Below are 24,562 nucleotides of genomic sequence, written 5' to 3' on the forward strand. Positions count from 1 at the left end.
CAACAACTCCGGCAACGGCAACGGGTGTCAAGATTAGGGTGAAAATTGTTAGCACTAATCTTGTTAGTTAGGTGTGTGCGTGTGTGTCAAGCCGTTGGCGTAGACGGAGTGCTTGTTAGTTAGGTGTGTGCGTGTGTGTCAAGCCGTTGGCGTAGACGCATAGGTAGTGGGAGCAATACTCGTGGCCATTGGACGCCGGCCGCGTCGTGCGTGTATGAGCGCGTCGGCCTGGGCGGACGAATCGCGAGCTAGGTGGGCAGTCGTGTGTGCGTGCGCATGTGCTTAGCCTGGGTATAAATACCCCCATGTACTGATCGTTGTGGATTGAAGTGTGAAGTGAGCCATGTAGCCATTGCAAAGAGAAAAAGATTGAGGGCGGCATTCGTGCGCGGGCCCGAGAGAAGATTAGGGCGTCTGTGCGCCCACAACAGCGTCCGTGCGCCGGCCTGGGAAAACTTTGCGTCTCGTGTTCTTCCACCTCCGTTTGAGTGAGAGGTGAGGTAGCTAAAGGGTTTCGATTCTAGCAGACTCTTTTAGAGTGTGGTTTTCAGCCAAAACCATCCGTATTGATACGATTATTATGGTGATCCGGGCAGTTGACGACTCTGCTAGAGTTGGTCTAACACTAGACATAAGAGGCCGCAGTCGCAGAAATCCTAAAACCACGAAGGCTTATTTTCCTCAACTAGTAGAATATATTTTACAGAGCAAGTTCGGCAGACGAATGCGAGGAGCAGGATCTCAAAGTGTTCCCGAAAATAGGGTCAGTTGCCCCGTCCTGGGCCTCCGAGCGTGAGCACAACATGGTGAAGGTCACTGCCGCTTCTCTCCGGCTCGGACTTGACAACTCTGGCCGGGAAGCCACGCCGAGCATGGTGACTGTAGTCAGGCCGTACAAAGCCTGTGGCCTGCGGCAGCGGTCGGGCGTGAACCGGGAAGGCGTGCTGGTGCTGGGGAGGAATCGCCGAGCTATTGAGAATCTGATGCTGCATTACAGGTGCTGTTACTCCAGGTCCCTGACATTAAAAATGGCACAACCTCAATAACTTGTAGGAGTAGCACATCGTTACGTTTGTGATTAGTTCCAGATGGATGGATGGATAGGCTTACAGGAGCGAACAGAACGCCTCTGAAAAGCTGCCCACTGACGACGGCTGTGACGAGATACCCCGAGTCGAAAGCTCCATCAACCGTCCCGTGAACCTCAGCTCCAATCTGCAGATCAAACCACCAGACACGATAGCCATCAAGAAACATGCCCACATAAACTAAAACTCCCTTCCTCTGTAAAGAAATATAAGGAGGAGTTGTGTTGTGGAAGGGAGAGAGGCGCATACAAGAGGTGGACCGGATGGCCTGTGCTGCTTAGGCTCAGCTGTTAGGAACTGCATTTCGTGTCGTTGCTGCGGTGCAATGCCGCGGAGAAACTGGTCAGTCTTGATGCCTCCGCTAGTCCTTCGAGAACCGTTGGCGTTGAGACGAACCAACGGTTGCATTGCTGATGAGATTAACCCGTTAGGAGATCCTGTAATCATCTGAGCTCCATTCTGCTCCTGATCTTTTTCGGACTGGGAAGGGGACGAATATTGGGACAGCGATAGTGAGTGCTCCTCCTGCTCCAACTCCATCTCATTTGGACCAGCATCTCCAGTTTTTCTTCTTTTCACATGCCCATTTTCTGAACATGTGAACCAACAAAATTATCGATAAATGCAGGACTTGACCAATAGAAATTGCTTTGGCAAGATGAGATATTCACTTACCTAGACCACGGAGGAAAGGGTTTCTTTGCTCAATTTCTGCTTCTCGAGGTTTATGACCGAATTCCGGGTTGCTTGGGCTTGCATCCTTCTGCTGTAGTACCATCCCATATTGTGTTTGCATAATCAGTAAGAATTTAACATCATGTTTGGAGTAATAATGGAAGGGAAATGTGTACTACTCCCTCCATACCATATAAATGTCGCTAATTTAGCACCAAGTTGTACTACTCCCTCCTTTCCAGTTTATAAGGCTCAATTCAAAAATCTCACCAACCAAGGTAGATGGTGAGTGGTGGAATACTTTTTGTAGTTTGCAAAAGCACCCAATTAATGTTCTTGTTTTCTCAAAAAAGTATGTTTACCAATGCATTAATTGCAATGCATGCATGCATAAATTACATGCATTGGTCAATTTTCTCTTAATACTTGCATGCAATGATTTAATGCACTTTGGAATCTGAACATGTGATGGAAAACAACTAAATTGAGCCTCATAAAATGGTAAAACTAAAATTTTAAGATAAACCCTATAAACCGGAAAGAAGGAAGTACTACTTAATCAACAAGAATTAATTAATTAATATGGAATGGAGGGAGTAAAAGGTTAAGGTACTCACGTGTTGTGCTCTCAACAGTTTGTGCTTCTCCTGACTCCAGTGGTTGCTCAAAATCTTGCACATTGAGATGTTGTATCGGCCATTTGGATGCCCAGAGCCTAATTGCAGAACGAGTAGCTCATTCAGGGGCCGTTCATCTTCCCCGCATCTGTGCAATTTCAAGGTATGCCAAATTGGTACTGAAGCAAGTACTAGAATGTAAGTATTTGTTTGTGCAAGAAAGATTACCCTCCATAGATTGCAATATCAGTATTCATGATGACTGCTGAATGAGAAAACCGGCCCTGGGGTTGCTGCCCGCACGTCTCAAGTTGAGTCCAAGACCGATCAACCACATCAAGAATCCATGCATCACTGTAGTATTGCTTATCACCAACTCCTCCAATTACATAGATCTATATATACATACATACAGATAAGCTTTAGTATTTAGTACTCCAGTATTTAGGATGATTTATTTCTTCACGGAGTAGTAACGTTACTGTTTGTTTCAGTACATGGTGCTGACCTTAGATCCAATGCCAAGGGCTGCATGACCTGCCCGGACACCAGGTGAGGCTCCTTTTACTGAAAACTGTCAAGCAACGAAATGAGCATCAGAAATTCATCTACCCTAGGCATGCATCTGTCGGGGAGATGCTGAGGCCGGGGGTGATCCTCCTTCTTCAAAAAAGAAAAGATAAAAAAAAAGACATGACAATGACATGACGCTTACCCTTGACCATGCCATGGTGTCCATGTCGAGCACGTCCACCTCGCCGTGGTAGCGGTCTCCGCAGTCCCCTCCGTAGACGAAGAGCCTGTTGCCGACCGTGACGGCGCCGTGGCTGTCCCTGGGCGCGGGGATGACCTCGTGGGCGACCTGTGGCGACGTCCACGTCATGGTGGGCAGGTCCAGCACGTGCACGTCGTTGAGGTAGTTCCCCTCCCCTTCCCCGCTCCCGCCGAAGACCACCAGCTTGTCGCCGCCGGCCGCCGTGGTGACGGTGTGGCTCTCCCTTGGCGAGGGCGGGGTCCCCTTGCAGGGAGGCCTGCTCCACTCCTTGGTGCGTAGGTCCAGCACGTGAAGGTCGTTCACCTTCTTGTTGCCGTTGGTGCCGCCGAAGACGAGCATCCGGTGGCCGATGAGCGCGGCGCCGTGGCTGTCCCGTGTCCCGGGCCTCTGCCCCTTGGTCGCCAGGGAGCTCCACGCCATTGTGTCAAGGTTGAGGGTGAGCACGTCGCTGAAATGCAGGCCGCCGCAGCATCCCTTGGATCAAAGAAAACATCATCTCATCGCTGCTGTAAATTTCTAGTAGTACTGCTTTTCACTCTGCGGCAATAAGTAATTTTTGCTACTACATCTGGGACTGGGAGTGGCAACATGACAAAACAAAGAGAACCCCACAAGACAAGATTATTAACACACCAAAAAGGGCATTTCTTCCTGCCCAAAAAGAGACTGCAACCTAGAGTCTTTTTTTTTTATTGTAATCTCTAATCTGAAGAAAAGAAGAGAAACTAGCAGCAAAATGGAACTGACGAACTAGCTAGCATAGCAAGCCCAAGAGATATGATCAAAACAAGACAGAAATGCCAAGGAACAAGGCTTTTCAAGGATAAAGTGATTAATACATATACATACATACCCCGAAGACGTAAATGACTCCCTCGAAGAAGCAGGCAGAGTGCCCCCATCTCTCGGGAGGGTTGAAGCCGACCACCTTCGGGTACAGCCACATTGCCTTCCTCCTCCTCTCCATCTTCTTCTTCTTCTTTGATTCTCCCTCTTTCCCTCCCTCTCTCTGACTCTCCGTGTGTTTCAGTTGGTGAGACGAGAACCAAGGAAGGAGGAGAGAGCAGGAGGATATGGAAAGAGAAAGAGGGGGAGGTGGAAGAAAAATCGCAACAAATAGTCACACCAGAGGAGAGGAGGTCCCTGTTGCTGATGCGATTTGCCACAAAGCGGAGGGGAGCTGAGCTAGTGAGGCATCACACATCAATCGATCGATCAATCAATCAATCCATCCATCCATCCATCACTCGGACAGACATGGACAGGAAAAGATGGGTGCCCCTCAATTCATGTCCAAGGTTTGCAGCTCACTGTCACCACCAGTCCACCGCCACCCACTCACTCACTCACTATGCCAGCCCAGCCAACGATCAACAATGGATGGATGGATGGCACATCACACTGCTATACTCGCCCCCGCCTAGGAGTAGGAGTAGGAGTAGGAGGAGCAGTAGGAGTACCGACGGGCGACGGGAGGTGGAGTGGTGACTGACCATGACCATGCACGAGAGGCAAAGTGTTTTATGATGCCGTGTCGTCGCAGCTGTAGTGAGCACGGCAGCTCGCAGAGAGCGTGTGTGCGTGTTGAAGCGTGCGCATAGGAATGTGTGACGCAGCAAGAAAGAGAGGAGTATCTAATTCAGCGAGCACTCCTATACGGTTTGGCTTGGTTTCTCTTCCTCTCTTGGCGGGGGCGGGCATACACTGACGCACCAAACGCCGTTGCTTGGTTTCCTTTCCTTGGAGGATGGACAAGTCTAGCTGAAAATGATGTGTAGTGGGAGGCTCATTGGGGTGTGTGCAATGGGCACGGAGAGGCGTGTCACCCATGAGGTTTGCTGCTGCTCCGGATTCCCAAGCTGGATCCCTGGAAATATCATTTCTTTTCTCTTGGGACAGACCCTTCTTTTATCTTGCATGAAGATTTGCACATGATTTTGTTTTTCTGTTTCATAAATTATCTCAGTTGATTAAGTCTTAGGGGTGTTTGGTTCAGAAGTCCTATGACTTTTTCTAGTCCCAGGGACTAATCAAAAAAGACTCTCTAGTAGAGTCTTTTTCTAATCCCTGTAAAAAAAGTCCCTCCCATTTGGTCCCTAGGGACTTTTTAGGGACTTTTTCTAGTCTCTGGAACTAAAAAGTCCCTGAACCAAACACCCCCTTAGTCGACTAAGACCAAACCACACTCATCCTCGAATGTCGTCGTGGTCATCATTCGCGGTGATGAATTGCTTCGCTACAACCACTTAACACACCAATATAGAAGATCACTCATATTCGTATTAATGGATACGATGGTATTTTTAAAAATACGCCGTCCACGTCGAATGTGTACGTACAGCCCGTGCGCGGCATACCCAAAGGGGCGCCTCCCGAGTGCGCCGGTCCATTGGCTGCGCTGCGCAAGCATGCCTGGTTGGTGTGAAGTTAAACACCAAAAAAGAGAAGTGCCAGGGAATCGAACCCTAGACCTCACAAAAAGTTAAAACGGGTACAATGTCAGTGGAGCCAGCCAGCCCAAGTGATTAATGAGCTGCGCGGAATTATAAGAACCAGTGGTGTATCCTTTAAAATGATTTTTTAAACTCTAAATAATTTTTAAATTTTGTGGAAATGCAAACATTTTTGGGAATCTCAAAAATAGGAAAACCAGGAAAAAATTGAAATCGCGAACATTTTACAAAATTATGAGCAATTTTTTGAAAACGTGAATGTTTTTTCAAAAATAGGAACATGATTGAAAACATTAAAAAATTGAATTTATGATTTTTTTAAACGTGAACATTTCATGAAACTCCCCCCAAAAAATTTAATTTTCAAACAAATTTTGCAAAACATTAACATTTTCTGAATTAGTGAACAAATTATTAAAAGGGGAACAATTTTTGAAATTTCTAGAAGAAAACAAAATTGTGAAAAAGCGTTTTTTCTTTAAAAAATTGAATTCTAAATTTCTTTGAATTTCTGAACAGTCTTTCAATTTTAAATTATATATTTCTTTGAATTTTGAACAGAAGTGAGCAATTTTCTAAAGTCATTTTATAATTTTTGAACATTTTTGCGCGTGCAGTATTGATTGGGCCGGATAGCCCCGGGGTGCTTCTAAAAGGAAGAGGAAAAATAAGAGAAAAAATTGTGCGTGCAGTGTGAATCAAACTAGTGTCCTCATGTTTTGTCGACCGCTGTACTAACCACTCGGCCAGTTAGGAGGGTTTGCCAACTTACATATTTTTTTATATATATTGTTTCATTTTTCCTTTTTTCATTTTTTGTTCTCTTTTTTTCTTCTTCCTTGTTTGACTAATTTTTTTCAGTTCATGAACTCTTTTCAAATCAATGACTTTTTTCATTTTTGCATGAACTTTTTTTCGAATTCGATGAAATTTGAAAATTGTTCACAAATACAAAAAAAAGTTCAACGAATTTGAAAAAAGTTCATAAAATCGAAGAAAGTTCATCAAAATATATAAAAGTTCATCAAATTTGGACAAAATTTTATTGAATTTAAAAACAAAGTTTATCAAGTTAGAAAATGTCCATCAGATTAAAAATCATTGAATTTTAAAAACTCATCAAATTTGAAAAAAAAAATAGTTCATCAAATTTGGAAAACAAATCATCACATTTGAAAAAAAAGTTCATTGCTTTAGAAAAATGTTCGTACATTTTATAAAAAATAAAATCATCGATTTTGAAGAAAAACACGAATTAAAAAATATGCAATAAAAATAGAAATATAGAAAAAAACATGAATAAAACCGTCTCGGAAGTGACTAGCGAACCGGGGAAAAACTGGTTTGGAAAAAAAACCCGAATAAAACTGGAGGATTCCCGCGACCAAGGAGACAAATAAAAATAGGACAACCTGTGTGTTCTATGACGCAGTGGTGAATGTCGTTGTGGCTGAAGGAAGTGATCGTGGGTTTGAACTCCCGATGTGGACCTTTTTTGAATGCTTTTAATGAATAAACAAATCGCTGCTCATGGGCAGGTGCAGCCCGCAGCTGTGCGGTGTGCGCTACAGGCGCCCGTTTGTCAACGGGCGCTAGCGCCAAATAGGATCCACCCCTCGTTCATTGGGTAGCCCTATGTCTCGCTTTTAGCGAGACCTAGCGTGCTCTCGCGTCAGAAATCACCTAAATGTACCGGCCCGAACGCGTGAGGCCACTACCCTGTTTATTTGTTTTACTTTCATTCATACTTCCAAAAATTCTAAATAAATAATTACATAAAACACTTTACATGAAACATTTGAGAAAAATGTTAACCAAGCGCTCGATTAATGTTAACTGTGTATAAATAAAATATTTCCCATGTATACAAGCAATATACAATATGTGTGAAAAAAGTTGATCATGTATTCAAAAATATTAATCAAGCAGTTGAAAAATGTTAAACAAATATTTGAAAATGATAAGCAAGCATTTGAAAAATATTGACCATGTATAAAAGAAATGTCAAACTTATATTTGAAAAAAAAATCAAGAATTTGAAATGATGAAATTATGTATAGAAAAAATGTTGACCATGTATTCAAAAAATGAAAATCTTATATCAGAAAAATGTCAATCAAGGGTTAAAAATGTGTATAAAAAATATTAACCATCTATTAAAAAAATATAAACTTGTATATGGGAAATACTAAATATATATAAAGAAAATATTTTTCATCTATACGGAAAAAACACAATATATGTGAAAAAAGTTGATCAAGTATTAGGAAATATTAGTAACACACAGAAAAAAATCTTAGAAAAGTATTTGAAAAAAGTTAAATACATATAGAAAAAATGTCCATATATTAAAAAATTATTAATCTTGTATTTAAGAAATGGCAATCAAAGAGTTCAAAAATGTTTAAAAAGTGTATAGAAAAATATTGATCGTGTATTAAAAATGTTAAATTCGTATTTGAAAAATGGTAAACATGTGTTAGAAAAATATTCTTGACATATACGAAAAATATAAGAGAAAAAGATAGGAAAACAGAAAAGTGAAAAAGAAAAGGAAATAAAAGGGGAAAACCGGTCCAGGAACCTTCAATAATGTTCCCAAAGCCTGAATCTTTGAAACGCTTAATGGACCAGCCCACCCCCGATGGCTCGCTTGATCGGCCTGTGTGTTGCGGCGATAATTTGCTGCAACATGCGACAAATAGGAAATCCGCTCGGTCCTTAGCGTTCTTTCCTCAGCAATGTGCGACGCGGGAGGCTCGAGCTCCAACTCTCGAGATTTACTTCAAGTTGTAGTAACTAATCGGGACATGTTACTTGTTGTGCCTACATACTTTCGTTTTGCTTCTTATATGGCAAATGTAACTTCGTGAACTTTTAGACCGATTTTTGTCATGTTTTATTCTGGGTTTCTCCGTTTTCTTTTTTCTTTTTCTTTTTTTTGTTCTTTCCAATGCATGAACTTCTTAAAATTAAAAAAATCATCAGGGTTTTCTTAAATTTCTGAATCTTTTTCAATGTGTTAAACCTTTTTTCAAACTTTTTCATGTTTTTTTGAATCTACGGCAAATTTCAAATCTGTTGACATTTTTATAAATTGATGAGGTTTTCTTAAATCTATGAACGCTTAGGCCGGCCTAACAAGCGCCCGATAGGAGCGCTATCGTCACCTAGTTGGTCCAGGGCCGACGGATTTTCTTTCTTTTTTATGTTTTCATTTTCTTCTCTTTAATCATTAATTCTTTTTTCTCATTTTTAAACTTTAATATTCTTTTTGAAACCTGTTCAATAATTTGAAATATTGTTTAGAGTATGAAAAAATGTTCTTGTTTTCAATTGTTGTGTACAACTTTAAAAAATGTTTTGTAATTTCAAAAAAGTTCCATTTATTTTATTTTTTCACAAATGTAAGAAAAGTTTGTGTTTCAAAAAAAGTTGATAAATATTTTTTTAAGTACGTAGTTTGCAATTTGTGTTTAAAATTTTCATCAATTTTTGGAATTTGTTAAGAATTTGGAAAAGGTGTTCAACTTTGTAATATTTTCATAGACATTTGAAATTCTAAAACAGTTGAAAATCTTCAAGAAATGGCTAGGACTTAAGAAAATGATCATGTTGATATATTATGGATGAAATTGCAAATAAAATATATTTTAAATTAGGAAAAACTACATGCTCACGGATGCACCCATCTGACATAGTCTCGCACACTCCTCTCAACTGGTGGTTTTTGGAGTATGCATAAATGACCCCAACTTCTTGGAGTAACCTGGCACAGACATATGAGGCATCCACGACAGGTTTGAATGACTTCCAACACCATTTGCACGTTGCGACACGTCAGGCCATTTTTTGGCCCATTTCACCAAGAAACTCCAGAAAATGCCAAACTTGACAAATGGACCATTCTGCTCTGAACACCCTCTGTTGAACATGATCCATTTTCTAGACATCCTTGAAATGACCCCAATTTTTGAAAGCGGGTAGGCATGCACATGATTGGCATCCATGCCTGATTTAAACGACTTCGACCCCGTATGCAAGTTACGATATGTGTGGCAATTTATTGACTTTTTAACAGAGAAAACTCTAGAAAATGAAAAACTTGTAGAAACCAAAACAAATTGGCATGTTGTCTTGAATTGGTCATACATGGTCATGAAAGAAAACTGGCGCCATTTATGGGATGTCAAGAAAAGAGGTGCTCCCAAACGGACCCTTCTCGCCTACCCTAACACTCTCCGTTGAACATGGTATTTTCTGGAAATCACGGGACATAACCTAACTTTTACAAGCCGATAGGCATGCCCATGTTAGGCATTCATGCTTCGTTTGAATGAGTTTCCACACCGTATGCACGTTGCGACACGTCTAGGCATTTATCGACCATTTTTTACCGAGAAAACTCTAAAAAGTGCAAAACTTGTCAAAATCCAAACAACTTGGCATTGAACCTTTAATTGGTCATAAAAAGCAATGAATTTTTTTGGGCCATTTCAAGGATGTCGAGAGACAATGTGCTCTCAAACGGAGTCTTCCGGCCTACCCTCCGTTGAACATGGCCTATTTTTGGACTTTCTTTAAATGATCTGAAATTTTGCAAGCAGGTGGGATTGCCCATGGTAGGCTTCCATGCCAGGTTTGAATGATTTCTAACGTCGGATGCAAGTTGATACATGTCCGGTTATTTATCGGCCTTTTTGACCGAGAAAAGTGCACCAAATGCAAAATTTGTCGAAAACAAAAACAACTTGTATAACATCATGAGTTTTCATGATAATTTAGAGCTAACACATGATTTAATTTGATCTTTTGTGGTGTTGATTTTGAAATTTTGCCTTTTTATTTGGAGATTTTGAATTTCTTTTGTTTGAAATTTGAATTGGATCTTCTACTTGCATAAAAGTGCTCCATGCCTTAGGAAAAATCCTATGACTATTCTACTACAATTATAATTCCCAAATTTCTACCATAAAAATATTTTCTTACAAAAATAATTTGGCCAAAAAGAAATTTTCGAACTTCAATTATAACTCGCAACTTCAAAATTTGCTAGTGAAACCTTGTTGTGAAGCATGATTTTGTTCTAAAAGAAATTCTAAAGAAAAACTTAGGGGCTCGGGTTTTGAAGAGAACGAGCATTCGGACACTTCAACTCCATGGTACTAAATTTGATTGTTTTGATAACACCTATCTCTACTCCTAATGTCTCAGTTGGTAGTCTTCGTGGTTAATTTTCGTTCCACCTATCATGGTTGTTTTTCGTCCCTCATCCCACCTCACTGTTAGCCGTGTCAAACAAAAAAACCACATCGCAATGCCCCCATGCAGTCCAGGGCCGCACCTCCCGTCGCATCCATCTACTTCCTCCGTTCCTAATTGTAAGTTTTTTTAGAGATTTCACTATGAACTACATACAGAGCAAAATGAGTAAATCTACACTTTAAAATATGTCTATATACATCCGTATGCAGTTTGTAGTGCAATCTCTACCAAGACTTATATTTAGAAACGAAGGAAAATTAACCAACAAAAAAAAACCTACGAAAGAAAACTAGCGAAAAAAACGTCTGGCAACGTGCGAACGAGCGAGCGAGGCCTTTGCCCTCGAGCGAGCCCACACCAGATCCTTCGCCGTCGCCCTCGCACATCAAGTCGCTGCCCTCGCCCTCGCCCTCGCAGCCGCCGCCGATCCCCTCCCCCATCTCCCTTCCTCAAATGTCGTCGCCCGTCGCTGCCGCCCCGACACCTCCCGTCGCGGCCGCCCGCCGCTCCTCCTCTGCTGGCCTGAGCGAACGGAGCCAACCACCCGAAGGGATCGAAGCGGCGGAGGAAGGGAGAGATGGCGGCGGCGGCCGGGGGGAAGGAGACGATGCGGGCACCACACATCCTGATCAAGCACAAGGGGTCACGGTGCAAGGCGTCCTGGAAGGACCCCTAGGGTCGGGTCATCTCTGCCACCACGCCGCTCCCGTGCGCATCGGCGAGCTCCACGACCAGATCCTCGCCGGCCCACGCCTCCTTCGTTGACCTCGCCGCGCAGGATTCCGTCTGATCCTCCGCCCGCCGCAATGGCGGTGACCTAGGCTGCTACTGTTATACTATTTGATAGCACAACTTCATATATAATGCTGTCGTGCACATAGCAGGAGATTAGGTTTATTACCTTTGCTTCTAGATGGTGCGTTCTTAACATGCAGGTAATGCCTTTCTTTCTCGGGTCAACTTTTCTCTACCATGCACGTGCTGAGAAGACGCAACCTGGCAGCCGCAGTCACTGGGTCTTCTTCAACGTGGGGACGGACGGACGGTGAGGGATTCTCTGATTCGTACTGTGTTTGTTGAATTTCTATTTGCTCAGCGTTTGTAGACTTTTATATCTATTAATATAAAGATGTTCCTCTCCCTTTTATCAACCTTTTTATTTGGTTGTTATGTGCTCGCTAGGTGCTTGCTGAAATTCCTATATTATGCATGTGTAGAATGGATGAGAATGTAGATTAATCCAACATTTAAAAAAGAAAGTAGATCAACCAATAAATTCAATGCAGAATATACGAGGTGAAGAATATTACTGAAATGCAATCTTTCTTGCCGTCTGCTCTTACTATGCATTGGTAAAAATAGACACTGTTTGTGCATCATTAGTTTCTATTTGATAGATTTTTGTTCATGTAATCCTTCACTAATCACCAATCCAGTAGTTTTAGCTTCCAATTTTGTCTACGAGTACAGTACATGACAAGCAATCAGTGGATGACATTCAAGTTGAAAATTAGCTGCTAATTCATGATATACAGGTTGATATTATCTGCACCCCAACTCAGGTCACAAGGTTTGACTGATTCCTCACACTTGGTAGACTTGCAAATAAACCTTGCACCATCTGATTTTGAAGAAATTCTGAACATGCCTAATTATTAGTCTCATTAACCATTTTTTATGTCTCAAAGGCTCTAAACTCCAGTCTAGCAGATGAGCCTGAAATGTTATTGCTCTCTTGTTGCTTAGCCCCCTTCCCGATTACTTAGTTTGGAATCTCTCTCTTTATGCCCCTTTGATGGTTAGAGAGTGGTCTTGAAGATCCTTTTGGATTTTTACACGACCTTTGTATATACAGAGATGTCAGGTTATTAATTAATGCTACCAGCACTGGTTAGGATTGGCTAATGAACTGTGTTGTGTCCATAGCATTTGTGGCCCGTAACCGATCTGAGATGAAGCTCCATGGATTCCTTCAATAAGTTGATGACGCTTTCCATAAATCTTCACATAATTGTTGACAAGTTCAGGGATACAAATATATCCAACTTCGACCTATGACTGAATATTTCAATTCAGCTTGTGTGCTAAATGCTGTTTAACTTCAGTTTGCCCATATTTAAAATTGTGTGCACCAGGGGGGGAATCTCCAGTATCTGCCTCGGTGAAATTTCTGCACAGGTACAACCAGTGTGCACTGACAAAGGATAACGGTAAAGGTAGGGCTGATTTATTCCCTGAAAAAACACCTGAACATATACACTGTTCAAGAAGCCAAGTTACGGGGGACCCGATCCTGCCAGTTGTTTGAAACTAAATTTTGATGCAGGTCTCATGGCGGAGACTAGCCAGACATACATCGGGATGGTGGTTAGGAATCATCTGGGATCTGTGGTTCTATCTGCTGGCCGGCAAATCAGTAATGTGAAAGGGGCTGAGGAGGCGAAAGTGGAGGCTCTGAAATTTGGTCTGCAAGTTCTAGCTGACGCCATCCAAGGAGAAGTTATTTCTTCACAAAGTTGGAAAACATGTCACAATCTCAATTTCTGACCATCAAGTGTTTATGTTTATGCGCACAAGGCTTTTAATTTTCTATTTTGATGCTCTGTGCTTTCCAGTTGAGGAGAAATCTGTTAATGCCCTGAAATCTTAAATCTTGACCACCAAGTCTTTGTGTTCATGCCTACAAAGCTTTTCAATGTCTTTTTCTGTCCAATCATATATGCTGCCATGCAATTTTTGTACCAATTTTTTTGATGATATACTCTATGATGCAGCAGCTCGATTTAATTTGTGCATGATCAGTCATCTATTAAAAAATCATCTATGAAGGAAGGCAAGGAAAACTCAAACAATCATTCAGTTCTACAAGCATGTACACCATTTCAAGAAAGTAGTATTAGAAATTTGGTTGTTTTCCCAAGATTATCAAAAGAGAAACATGGTATGGAGTTTGTATATAATCAACATATACAACACTTCTTTGTAGAATATGATATGTGAACAGTTAGAACTTTAAATAAGTGTTCACAGGTTGCCTCCAAGCATCCACTTCAGCCCAAGTCTTTCTCCAATATGTTGGCCATTCTGTTGCTAGAACTCAGCGCCCAATAAATGCATTTGCTGTATATAGAGATCAGGATACTACCTCGACTAAATGTAGAAGTGTTGGGACAACAATGCTTTTGATGAAAAGCGTTATAGTATGTAGGATCGAAAGTATGTCTAGGAGGGGGGAGGGGTGATTAGACTACTTGACCAAATAAAAATATAGCCTTTTTCCAATTTTAGTTCTTGGCAGATTTTAACAACTTAGCATAAGTCAAGCGATCAACCTACACATGCAATTCTAAGAGTATAGCAGCAGAATGTAAAACAATTTCATATGAAGGTAAAGGGAGGAGTTTGAGAAAGCAAACGCAATGTTGACACGGAGATTTTTTAGCCGTGGTTCCACCTATCGTACATCCACATTGATGGAGACTTCAACCCATGAAGGGTAACGGTTGCGCGAGTCCATGGAGGGGTTCACCCACGAAAGGTCCACGAAGAAGCAACCTTGTCTATCCCACCATGCCCGTCGCCCATGAAGGACTTGCTTCACTAGGGTAGATCTTCACGAAGTAGGCTATCTTCTTGCCTTTACAAACTCCTTGGTTCAACTCCACAATCTTGTCGGAGGCTCCCAAGTGACACCTAGCCAATCTAGGAGACACCACTCTCCAAGAAGTAACAAATGGTGGGTTGATGATGAGCTCCTTGCTCTTGTGCTTCAAATGATAGTCTCCCCAACACTCAACTCTCTCTCATAGGATTTGGATTTGGTGGAAAGAAGATTTGAGTGGAAAGCAACTTGGGGAAGGCTAGAGATCAAGATTTATGTGGTAGGAATGGAATATCCAAACTCGGTGGGACCGAATCGTGAAACTCGATCAGACCGATTTAGTAAATAATGTGACTGTTAGGAATTTCGGTGGGACCGGCATGTCATCTCGGTGGGACCGATATGGTTAGGGTTAGGGCATAATGTAATCTCGGTGAGACTGATTACACAAACTCGGTGAGACTGATTTTGGTAATAGACACACAAAGGGTTGGTCAGGCAAACTTGGTGGGACCAATTCACTCATCTCGGTTGGACCGAAACGTTACGAAAGGGAAATAGTGAGTTTGCGTTGCAATCTCGGTGGAACTGATAGCTGATGTCTACTACACAACCTTCTTCTTGTAGACGTTGTTGGGCCTGCAAGTGCACATGTTTGTAGGATAGTAGCAAATTTCCCTCAAGTGGATGACCTAAGGTTTATCAATCCGTGGGAGGCGTAGGATGAATATGGTCTCTCTCAAACAACCCTGCAACCAAATAAAAGAGTCTCTTGTGTCCCCAACACACCCAATGCAACGATAAATTGTATAGGTGCACTAGTTCGGCGAAGAGATGGTGATACAAGTGCAATATGGATAGTAGATATGGGTATTTGTAATACGAAAATATAAAAACAGCAAGGTAACTAATGATAAAAATGAGCGTAAACGGTATTGCAATGATAGAAAACAAGGCATATGGTTCATACTTTCACTAGTGCAAGTTCCCTCAACAATAATAATATAGATAGATCATATAACAATCCATCAACATGCAACAAAGAGTCACTCCAAAGCCACTAATAGCGGAGAACAAACGAAGAGATTATGTTAGGGTACGAAACCACCTCAAAGTTATTCTTTCGGATCAATCTATTCAAGAGTTTGTACTAGAATAACACCTTAAGACACAAGTCAATCAAAACCCTAATGTCACCTAGATACTCCATTGTCACCTCAAGTATCCGTGGGCATGATTATACGATATGCATCACACAATCATAGATTCATCCAACCAACACAAAGTACTTCAAAGAGTGCCCCAAAGTTTCTACCGGAGAGTCAAGACGAAAACGTGTGCCAACCCCTATGCATAGGTTCATGGGCGGAACCCGCAAGTTGGTCACCAAAACATACATCAAGTGGCACGTGAAATCCCATTGTCACCACAGATAAGCACGACAAGACATACATCAAGTGTTCTCAAATCCTTAAAGACTCAATCCGATAAGATAACTTCAAAGGGAAAACTCAATCCATTACAAGAGAGTAGAGGGGGAGAAACATCATAAGATCTAACTATAATAGCAAAGCTCGCGATACATCAAGATCGTGCCATAGAGAGAACATGAGAGAGAGAGAGAGATCAAACACATAGCTACTGGTACATACCCTCAGCCCCGAGGATGAACTACTCCCTCCTCGTCATGGATAGCGCCGGGATGATGAAGATGGCCACCGGTGATGGATTCCCCCTCCGGCAGGGTGCCGGAACGGACTCCGGAGAGGTTTTTAGTGGCTATAGAGGCTTGCAGTGGCGGAACTCCCGATCTATCTTGATATTCGATGTTTTTAGGGTACGTAGGCTTATATAGGCAAAAGAAGTCGGTCGGGGGAGCCTCGAGGGGCCCACGAGAGGGTAGGGCGCGCCAAGGGGGGGGTGGGCGCGCCCTCCTATGTCGTGGCCTCCTCGAGGATCTTCTGACGTGAACTCCACGTCTCCCAGATCATATTCTTCCTAAAAATCACGCTCCTGAAGGTTTCATTCCGTTTGGACTCCGTTTGATATTCCTTTTCTTCGAAATACTGAAACAAGCAATAAAACAGCAATATGGGCTGGGCCTCCGGTTAATAGGTTAGTCCCAAAAGTAATATAAAAGTGTATAATAAAGCCCGTAATCATTCAAAACAGATAATAAAATAACATGAATGCTTCATAAATTATAGATACGTTGGAGACGTATCAGCATCCCCAAGCTGAATTCCTACTCGTCCTCGAGTAGGTAAATGATAAAGAAAGAATTTATGAAATGTGAATGCTAGAAGGTGCACAAGTTTGATCAATGATAATTTCAATCACCTTTTCTAGCATGAAAATATGTCATAACAGTAGTTCATCTCATAAAACTTTTCACGATAAAGTAACAAGCAATTCACATGTCAAACTGTAGACCATAAACTTTCTTGAAAACTAGCAAACTTCATTCTCGGTCATCAAACAATTGCAATTCATATTATTTTCAGGAATAGCAAACTCCACATACTCAACTATCATATAGTCTTCTATAATTGCTAACACTCACGCAATACTAATGGTTATGGAGTTTCAATCGGACGCTGAGAAAGATAGGGCTTATAGTGTCGCCTCCCAACGTATTCACCTTTGGGTGATGTCAACAATAAAAGTTCATGCTAACTTACATATTTAGAGAGCAATATGTAAGTCCGTCGCCTCCCAACGTATATTGCCACTTGTATATGAACCTTTATTATGCAGTCCGTCGCTTTTATTTCTTCCATAACAAGATTGTATAAAGCTATTTTCTTCACACCAAAAGATCATACATATTTAGAGAGCAATTTTTATTGCTTGCACCGATGACAACTTACTTGAAGGATCTTACTCAATCCATAGGTAGGTATGGTGGACTCTCATGGCAAAACTGGGTTTAAGGATATATGGAAGCACAAGTAGTATCTCTACTTGGTGCAAGGAATTTTGGCTAGCATGAGGGGGAAAGGCAAGCTCAACATGTTTGAATGATCCATGACAATATACTTTAACTGAGATGTCGGAAAACATAACCCATTACGTTGTCTTCCTTGTCCAACATCATCTATTTAGCAAGTCATACTTAATGAGTGCTCCCAATTATAAAAGATGTCTAGGATAGTATATTTATATGTGAAATCTCTTTTCCTTCAATATTCTTTTATAAATTGTTCAAATGACCAATACAATGCTTGCTAACCTTCAATAAATTTACAACCTCTACTTCTTAGATGTGAAGTCACAACTCCCCATGGGATAAGCAAATGAAACATATATAATTTCAGATTTATGACAATCAACTCATTCAACAATTTACTCATAGGATATAAGTGAAGCACACGAGTAAATGAAAAACTACTCCAAAAAGATATAAGTGAAGATCAATGAGTAGCTAAATAATTATGTAGCTATATGAAGACTCTCTCTCATTTAAGAATTTCAGATCTTGGTATTTTATTCAAATAGCAAGCAAGACAAAATAAAATGACATTTCAAGGATAGCACAACTCATGTGAAGAAGCAAAAACTTAGGCTCAACCGATGCTAACCGATAATTGTTGAAGAAGAAAGGTGGGATGCCTACCGGGGCATCCCCAAGCTTAGATGCTTGAGACTTCTTGAAATATTATCTTGGGGTGCCTTGGGAATCCCCAAGCTTGAGATTTTGTGTCTCCTTAATTCCTCTCATATCATGGTTTCTCTATTTCTCAAAAGCTTCATCCACACTAAACTCAACAAGAACTCGTGAGATAGGTTAGTATAAACCAATGCAAAACCTTATCATTTTCTACTGTAACAAACCACTAAAATTATTATTCAACATTGCATACTAAATGTCTCTGCATATTTAACACTCCTATCCTCAAATAGAATCATTAAACAAGCAAACATATGCGAACAATGCAACCATAACAGCAATCTGTCAAAACAGTATAGTCTGTAAAGAATGCAAGATTCATCATACTTCCCTAACTCCAAAAATTATGATAGAAAATTACCACTATAGTAAATTTATCATAGCTCATTATTCAAAAGGTTTCATCATTATATCATTCTCTGAATTTTCTAGAGAATTTTTGCAACAGCGGTAATCTTTCTGTTTTCAAACAGCAACATGTATACTAGCAAAATAAGCATGGTAAAGGCTATCCTTGACATTTTTATTGAAACTAAAGATGAAAAACATTATTCTAAATAACAGAAAGCAAATACTAACAAAATAAAATGACGCTCCAAGAAAAACACATATCATGTGGCGAATAAAAATATAGCTCCAAGTAAAGTTACCGATGAACGAAGACGAAAGTGGGGATGCCTTCCGGGGTATCCCCAAGCTTAGGCTCTTGGTTGTCCTTGAATATTACCTTGGGGTGCCTTGGGCATCCCCAAGCTTATGATCTTGCCACTCCTTATTGCATAGTCCATCGAATCTTTACCCAAAACTTAAAAACTCCACAACACAAAACTCAACAGAAAACTCTTAAGCTCCGTTAGTATAAGAAAATAAAACAACCACTTAGGTACTGTAGTGAACTCATTCTAAATTCATATTGGTGTAATATATACTGTATTCAAACTTCTCTATGGTTCATACCACTTAATACTAGCCATAGATTCATCAAAATAAGCAAACAACACATAGAAAACAGAATCTGTCAAAAACAGAACAGTCTGTAGTAATCTGTAACAAACATATACTTCTGGAACTCCAAAAATCCTACCAAATTAGGAAATCCTAAGCAATTCGTGTACCAATCCATATCAAAAAGAATCAGATCAGAATAACGTTTCTATGAATTAACGAAACTAATTTACTGGGTGCAAAAGTTTCTGATTTTCAGCAGGATCAACACAACTATCACCGTAAGCCATCCTAAAGGTCTTACTTGGCACTTTATTGAAACAAAAGCTATAAAACATGATTAATAGTGTAGCATAATCATGTGGACACACAAAAATAGTAAGGGTAAATATTGGGTTGTCTCCCAACAAGCGATTTTCTTTAACACCTTTCTAGCTAGGCATGATGATAACAATGATGCTCACATAAAAGATAAGATTTGAAAAATAACGGGAACATCATGAAGCATATGATTAGCGCATTTAAGTCTAACCCTCTTCCTATGCATAGGGATTTTGTGAGCAAACAACTTATGGGAACAATAATCAACTAGCATAGGAAGGTAAAACAAACGTAGCCTCAAGATTTTTAACACATAGAGAGGAAACTTGATATTATTGTAATTCCTACAAGCATATGTTCCTCCCTCACAATAATTTTCAGTAGCATCATGAATGAATTCAACAATATAACCAGCACCTAAAGCACTCTTTTCATGATCTACAAGCATAGAAAATTTAATACTCTCCACATAAGCAAAATTCTTCTCATTCGGAATAGTGGGAGTATCATAAGAGACTTGAACACTAAAAATTGTTTCCACACTAAAAGCGTACTGTTCAGAAAAAGGGTAATCATAATCATATTAAGATTTGTAAATATAATCATCACTACTTTTTATAGCATGAATTTCATCACAATAATCATCATAAGTAGCAACTTCGTTCTCATCACAATCGATTGAAACCTCTCCCAAGATAGTGGAATCACTAAATAAAGTTGACACTCTTCCAAATCCACTTTTGTATTCATCACAATAAAATTCAACATCCTCCAAAATAGTGGGATCACTACTTCCTAAAGTTGACACTCTTCCAAAATCACTTTCATCAATATAATCATCATAGGTAAGAGGCATGCTATCATCATAACAACTTTGCATATCAAAACTTGGGATGCTAAAAATATCATCTACATTAAATATAGCATCCCCAAGCTTGGGACAATCATTAATTCTAGAAAATATATTCTCAAATATTTCATCCTCATCAAACATAGCTTCCCCAAGCTTGGGCCTTTTCATATCATAAGCATAATCACTCTCATCGTTAATAGTATAGATAGCACCAATAGTATAGCAATTATTATCATCACAATGAGTAGTAGGAGCAACACCATTTTGGAGGGATACCTTTTTACCTTTGTTGCCCCTTATTTTACTTTTCTTTTTCACATTATGTGTGAGTTCAACCTTCTTCTTTGAGCTCCTTATTGACGAGATTGGTTGAATAGAAAGCTCCTCCTTGTTACCTGATTCATCATAAAAAATAATAGGAGGATATTGGGAAGTCTCTTCCCTTTCATTAGTATTCTCTTCAACTTCTATTTGCTTTCTTTTCTTTAGGTAATTGGCAATATAAGGATTTTCAATGCAATTCTCCACACAGAACATATAAATCTTTTCTAGATCAATATCAAGGAATTTCTTATGGGAAAATTTTGGAAGGTCCTTAATTAAACGTTTCAATTCTTCATAACCCAAAAGTAAATTAAGTTCATTGTAATGTGCAAGGGAAATCAAATCATCATAATTTTTGGACACGATTCGATCATGAAATAATTTGCACAGGAGATGTAAATGACCACGTTCATTGCAAAGTTCACAAGTATGGCAAAGGAAATTTAAATTTTCAGCACTCACATTTAGCCTTTCTTGCAACCATTTAGTTTCTAAATGCTTATGCCTCTTGCAATATATATCTTCTCTAGTTGGTGTGTTCATGCAAACATGCACTCCACAAAAGTTGACATGCTTATAAGAGATATTTTCATCATGACTAGAGCAATCATCATTAGTACTATGGATATTCAAGGAGTTCATACTAACAACATTGCAATCATGCTCATCATTCAAAGTACCAAGCATTTTAATGCACTCTTCTTCTAGCACTTGAGCACCATTTTCCTTTCCATCATACTCACGAAAGATATTAAAAAGACGAAGCGTAAGAGGCAAACTCAATTCCATTTTTTTGTAGTTTTCTTTTATAAACTAAACTAGTGATAAAACAAGAAAAAAAAGATTCGATTGCAAGATCTAATGATATACCTTCAAGCACTCACCTCCTCGGCAACAGCGCCAGAAAAGAGCTTGATGTCTACTACACAACCTTCTTCTTGTAGACGTTGTTGGGCCTGCAAGTGCACATGTTTGTAGGATAGTAGCAAATTTCCCTCAAGTGGATGACCTAAGGTTTATCAATCCGTGGGAGGCGTAGGATGAATATGGTCTCTCTCAAACAACCCTGCAACCAAATAAAAGAGTCTCTTGTGTTCCCAACACACCCAATGCAACGATAAATTGTATAGGTGCACTAGTTCGGCGAAGAGATGGTGATACAAGTGCAATATGGATAGTAGATATGGGTATTTGTAATACGAAAATATAAAAACAGCAAGGTAACTAATGATAAAAATGAGCGTAAATGGTATTGCAATGATAGGAAACAAGGCATATGGTTCATACTTTCACTAGTGCAAGTTCTCTCAACAATAATTACATAGATAGATCATATAACAATCCATCAATATGCAACAAAGAGTCACTCCAAAGCCACTAATAGCGGAGAACAAACGAAGAGATTATGGTAGGGTACGAAACCACCTCAAAGTTATTCTTTCGGATCAATCTATTCAAGAGTTTGTACTAGAATAACACCTTAAGACACAAATCAATCAAAACCCTAATGTCACCTAGATACTCCATTGTCACCTCAAGTATCCATGGGCATGATTATACGATATGCATCACACAATCATAGATTCATCCAACCAACACAAAGTACTTCAAAGAGTGCCCCAAAGTTTCTACCGGAGAGTCAAGACGAAAACGTGTGCCAACCCCTATGCATAGGTTCATGGGCGGAACCCGCAAGTTGGTCACCAAAACATACATCAAGTGGCACGTGAAATCCCATTGTCACCACAGATAAGCACGACAAGACATACATCAAGTGTTCTCAAATCCTTAAAGACTCAATCCGATAAGATAACTTCAAAGGGAAAACTCAATCCATTACAAGAGAGTAGAGGGGGAGAAACATCATAAGATCCAACTATAATAGCAAAGCTTGCGATACATCAAGATCGTTCCATAGAGAGAACACGAGAGAGAGAGAGAGATCAAACATATAGCTACTGGTACATACCCTCAGCCCCGAGGATGAACTACTCCCTCCTCGTCATGGATAGCGTCGGGATGATGAAGATGGTCACCGGTGATGGATTCCCCCTCCGGCAGGGTGCCGGAACAGGCTCCCGAGAGGTATTTGGTGGCTACAGAGGCTTGCGGCAGCGGAACTCCTGATCTATCTTGACATTCAATGTTTTTAGGGTATGTAGGCTTATATAGGCGAAAGAAGTCGGTCGGGGGAGCCTCGAGGGGCCCACGAGAGGGTAGGGCGCGCCCAGGGGGGTGGGCGCGCTCCTATCTCGTGGCCTCCTCGAGGATCTTCTGACGTGAACTCCAAGTCTCCCGGATCATATTCTTCTTAAAAATCACGCTCCCGAAGGTTTCATTCCGTTTGGACTCCGTTTGATATTCCTTTTCTTCAAAATACCGAAACAGGCAATAAAACAGCAATATGGGTTGGGCCTCCGGTTAATAGATTAGTCCCAAAAGTAATGTAAAAGTGTATAATAAAGACCGTAATCATTCAAAATAGATAATAAAATAGCATGAATGCTTCATAAATTATAGATACGTTGGAGACGTATCAATAGCTCATCTCGGTTTGACCGAAACGTTACGAAGGAAAATAGAGAGATTACAATCCCATCTCGGTGAGACCGAGATCCCTATCGGTGAGACCAAAAGACTAGGGTTTTTGGTAGTGGCTATGTCAACAGAACTTGGTGGCGCCGGATAGACAGTTTCGGTGGGGCCGAGTTTGACTTTGGTTTGGGACATATGTGGACGTGAGAAAGTAGTTGAGGGATTTTGGAGCATATCACTAAGCACATTGAGCAAGAAACTCATTAAGCAACACCTCACCCCCTCTTGATAGTATTGGATTTTCCTATGGACTCAATGTGATCTTGGATTACTAAAAGTAAAATGTAGAGTCTTGTGCTTTGAGCTTGAGCCAATCCTTTTGTCCTTAGCATTTTGAGGGATCCACTTTTCTCATCCATGCCATGCCAATCATTGAGCTTTCCTGAAATATTTATCTTGAAATAGCATTAGCTCAATGAGCTATATGTTGTTAGGAATTACCAAAACCACCCAGGGATAGTTGCACTTTCAATCTCCCCCTTTTTGGTAATTGATGACAACATATAGATCAAACCTTCGACAAATGATAATAAGATTGAAAGACATCGTTGCTTTGAGAAGTATGTGATAAGTAAGAGCTCCCCCTAAATTTGTGCACTATTTAAAATTTGCTTTGGACTACAAATGCACAATGTGTTAGGACCATGGGTTACTCTTTCATGTCACACACATCTTGGTGGAGCGCTCAAAATGATAATAATTGAACATGTGCACTCATCACCAAGCAAGGTGAATAATCATATAAGGATATACGAGATAATATCATCCAACAAGCATTAAGGTAGCATAGCATATGATCAAACACATGATCATCCAAGTATCTCACAAAAGGCATAGTGTATCAAGCAAGCACACAATAAAGAAGTTCAACCACCAAAAACAAGAGAGATAAAAAGCAACACACTCTCTCTCGAAGCCTATGATCTATACATTTTCTCCCCCTTTGGCAACAAGTTACCAAAAATTTCAAAAATGCATAGTACTAAATGACTCTCAGGCTTGGTCTTCATGAGGTGGTGTAGAGATGACTCCAAGGACGAAAGCATCAGTTGATGTAGCTGGAGCTGGTGGAGTAGCTGCTGGAGCTGGTGGCACAGAAGCTGTGGCAGCTGGTGCAGATGATGTAGCTCTCGTATCTAGAACAGGCACTGCAGCAGATCTCTGTCCTCTGGGCACTCTAGCAAATGCATCTGTAGTAGACTTGCCCTTCTTCTCCTCCACATCCTCCTAAAGTTGCTCAACTGCAGTTTGGATCTCAGTGACCTTCACATCAAGAGCATAAAATTTCTGCTCTATGATTCTCTCCAAACTCTCCTGGTTTTGAGTCAGGGTGGCCAAGCCCTTCTCAATCCTCAAGGTGGAGGCAATCAGATAACCAAG

General features: G+C 40.5%; 2 protein-coding genes across 3 annotated transcripts; one reads left to right on the forward strand and one right to left on the reverse strand.

Annotated features, from left to right (window-relative positions):
* Positions 1–632: 632 nt before the first annotated feature.
* LOC119275900 (acyl-CoA-binding domain-containing protein 4-like) lies at positions 633–4,608 on the reverse strand. 2 transcript variants are annotated; one of them, XM_037556833.1, is made up of 9 exons: positions 4,009–4,608; positions 3,096–3,629; positions 2,889–2,954; positions 2,609–2,775; positions 2,381–2,528; positions 1,764–1,851; positions 1,338–1,678; positions 1,111–1,215; positions 633–1,016 (listed from the first exon to the last, which is right to left on the reverse strand). In XM_037556833.1, exons 1-9 carry the CDS (start codon positions 4,120–4,122, stop codon positions 765–767), a joined length of 1,815 nt encoding a protein of 604 aa, XP_037412730.1. In that variant the 5' UTR covers positions 4,123–4,608; the 3' UTR covers positions 633–764. The 2 variants fall into 2 exon arrangements, with proteins under 2 accessions (XP_037412730.1, XP_037412729.1); XM_037556832.1 differs by having other exon boundaries at positions 1,764–1,854.
* A 6,603-nt stretch (positions 4,609–11,211) lies between these two features.
* Positions 11,212–13,586, forward strand: LOC119275901. Its single transcript, XM_037556834.1, has 3 exons — positions 11,212–11,918; positions 13,009–13,089; positions 13,200–13,586. Exons 1-3 carry the CDS (start codon positions 11,846–11,848, stop codon positions 13,418–13,420), a joined length of 375 nt encoding a protein of 124 aa, XP_037412731.1. The 5' UTR covers positions 11,212–11,845; the 3' UTR covers positions 13,421–13,586.
* The last annotated feature ends 10,976 nt before the right edge of the window (positions 13,587–24,562 follow it).

This window comes from Triticum dicoccoides, chromosome 3B, assembly GCF_002162155.2.
Source record: "Triticum dicoccoides isolate Atlit2015 ecotype Zavitan chromosome 3B, WEW_v2.0, whole genome shotgun sequence".
NCBI classification, from domain to species: Eukaryota; Viridiplantae; Streptophyta; class Magnoliopsida; order Poales; family Poaceae; genus Triticum; species Triticum dicoccoides.